General features: G+C 40.4%; 1 protein-coding gene across 1 annotated transcript in view; it reads left to right on the top strand.

Moving 5' to 3' along the window:
- Positions 1–2,477, top strand: part of cep152 (centrosomal protein 152kDa) — a 32,888-nt gene that overhangs the window by 4,087 nt on the left and 26,324 nt on the right. Inside the window, exons 3-6 of the mRNA XM_015378981.1 lie at positions 1,549–1,658; positions 1,770–1,830; positions 1,915–2,217; positions 2,279–2,282. Coding sequence (XP_015234467.1) covers positions 1,549–1,658; positions 1,770–1,830; positions 1,915–2,217; positions 2,279–2,282 — 478 coding nt within the window. The remainder of the gene's footprint in view (positions 1–1,548; positions 1,659–1,769; positions 1,831–1,914; positions 2,218–2,278; positions 2,283–2,477) is intronic.

The following is a 2,477-nucleotide window of genomic DNA, read 5'->3' as shown; positions in this document are numbered from 1 at the left end:
AACCTCCTGTAAAGTATTTCCATGTACTTTACAGTAATTTACCTCCACACATTTTGCATGAGTTACTTAGACTTAGACTGTACTTTATTGATGAAGACTCCCTCCGGAAATTAAGGTTACCAGCAGCTCACAGGGCAAAAAATGATTAAGTTAAATTAAGTTAAAATTAAGCAAAATACAAATAAATATGGAGTTCACATTTAACAGAAAAAATAAAAACTCTATCCCACGTGTCATAAGAGTAGTAGTAGTTTATTTTAGTTATTTTATCTTTTTTTGTGCAGCACTTTGGAAACCTTGTGTTTATTGATTATCGTGCTATATAAATAAAGTGGATTGGATTGAACTTGATTGATCTGAAAGGTTCTTATTTGCTGTGTGAGTCGTGTTGTTTCTAGAAGCACTAAAGTGGACTTTGTTTGGATTTAAAAAATCACAGCCACCCTCTCACTGGTCCAACACTTCCTGCTTTCCCCTCCCACACTCTATTACACCATGTGTCTGAGCTATTATTGGCTCAACGGAAAGGCCTCCTTCCAGGTGTGTCATGCTGAAACTAGCTCTGCCCTGTGGCCTCCCTACTTTCTCCTTTCTCAGCTTAGATCTGCTTCCACTCTTGACCTCATTGAAGCTTCAGTCTAGAGGGAGGAAATGTTGCTGAGCTGCTTTTACCACTGAGATGCAAAAAAAAAAAAAGAAAATTCTCCCCTTGAGTTAAAATTGTTTTGGATCCATAGTAACCTACTTGTTGCACACTAGCTGGTGAAGAGGACATGTCCACCGCCTGTAACTGGAATGTTTCTGCTCCAGTTAACCCTGCTATATGTTTTTTGGCTAAACAATGGGGGGCTTTGGGAGCGAAACGCAGTGATGTCACAGGGATCCAACAGCATGCCAGGCATCTTTTGAATGTTTCACATAGAAGGACATCTCTACAGGCAGATTAGAAGCGTGGGGCTTTTTTTTTTTTTGCAGCTTGATGGATAGAAGCAGAGGATTTTTGTGAAATGTGTAATTGCGGTGATATGGGTCCATCGGTTGTGGACGCAGTCGAGGATTTGAGGAATATTCAGCAGTCCTTGTGGGAAGTAAGTCCAACAGGCTGTGTTTGTTTCATCGCTCATGGCGGTCTGATAAGAAGGCCTATTCAGTCCTAACTGATGGAAAGTTTGCTTAACTGTTTTTCTTTTTTAAATGTTTAAAAAAAGGTTTGGCAAAGCGATTCAAATAGAGCTTTAATATAGAATAATTATTGTTGATTTGCTTATAAATATATAAATTTGAGAAAAGCGGCCAGAGTTTGTTGATTGATAATTATTTGCTAAATGAAACCTTTTAGTCTAACTAAGAATTTACACAGCTTTTAGGAAATTAAAGAGACCAACAGTTTTTCTTTGGAAAAAAAACAAACAGAGGAGCGAGTCTTTGTTTTGCTTATTCTCAAGTTGTCATCGATTTGCTCTCCGTGTTATTTCTATGCACTGTTATTTTATAACTTTGTTGCCGAGCAACCCTGGTGACTCATTTCCATGTGTCCTATCTCTGCAGCTGCACAAGCTGCTCACAGACCTGCCAGATGACATGCTGGAAGACAGCAGAGACTCCTCCTCCCCTGAGCTGGAGAGCTCTACCTACAGCCGTAAAAACACCGGCAACAGGTAACACATGTTGCTGTTGACACATCAGTCGGGTTTGGTGAAGTTAAGGTGTGGCTGAGAGCATAGAGAAGCTGCAGCGTATCACAGTGATGTGTTTTTACCTTCATTCAGCCCTCAGCCAAAGTGGAACCAGGATTGGTCTGATCATGTACAGCCAACGTCTCATGCACAGGTTGTCTTTGACTTCATATTGATCACTTTCTAAAATAAAAATAAAATAATAAAAACTTTTTGATGCTTTGCTGTCTCCCTGAAGGCCTCTGAAGTTGGCTCACATGATGAGTACGTCTATGAGGATGGTCCTGGGTATCCTAACGGACATCTGAGTCACCCTCCTAATCCATTACTGCCTCACGGATGGAACCGGGATCATCACTTTGTTCAGGAAAATCAAACACGCACAAACATGGACTCAGATGATTACGCAGAGACCGGGGATTATCCTGCAGAGTGTGAGCCCATGTTGTATCCTGAAAGCACCAAAAACCATGTGGATTATAACGGAGACGGAGGCTACAGCAATCACCATGGGGACCACGGCAGCAGAAGCCATTTCCAGGTGAGTGAACCAGTTCAACAATGATCAGGATTCTGTGCTTTCATCCGTGCCGGGTCTGTAGTTGCGTCTGTGTTAGCTTAAACATTAAAAGCTGGTTTGAAATTATGCGGTTTTAGGAATTATGCATGTAACTGGGCTTTACCTTGTGCTGCAAATAAAAAAAGAAAGGCCCTTTTATTTATTCTTCAGTTTAAGTGATGTTAAAAATTGCGAGGTTTCACCTAAAAAGTACAATTTTCTTTCCAAAAAAAGTTATATAT

The sequence above is a fragment of the Cyprinodon variegatus genome, unplaced genomic scaffold (genome assembly GCF_000732505.1).
Source record: "Cyprinodon variegatus isolate N-32 unplaced genomic scaffold, C_variegatus-1.0 Scaffold183, whole genome shotgun sequence".
NCBI classification, from domain to species: Eukaryota; Metazoa; Chordata; class Actinopteri; order Cyprinodontiformes; family Cyprinodontidae; genus Cyprinodon; species Cyprinodon variegatus.
The sequence above is the reverse complement of the archived record's forward strand: the minus strand, read 5'-3'. Positions and strand labels throughout refer to the sequence as shown.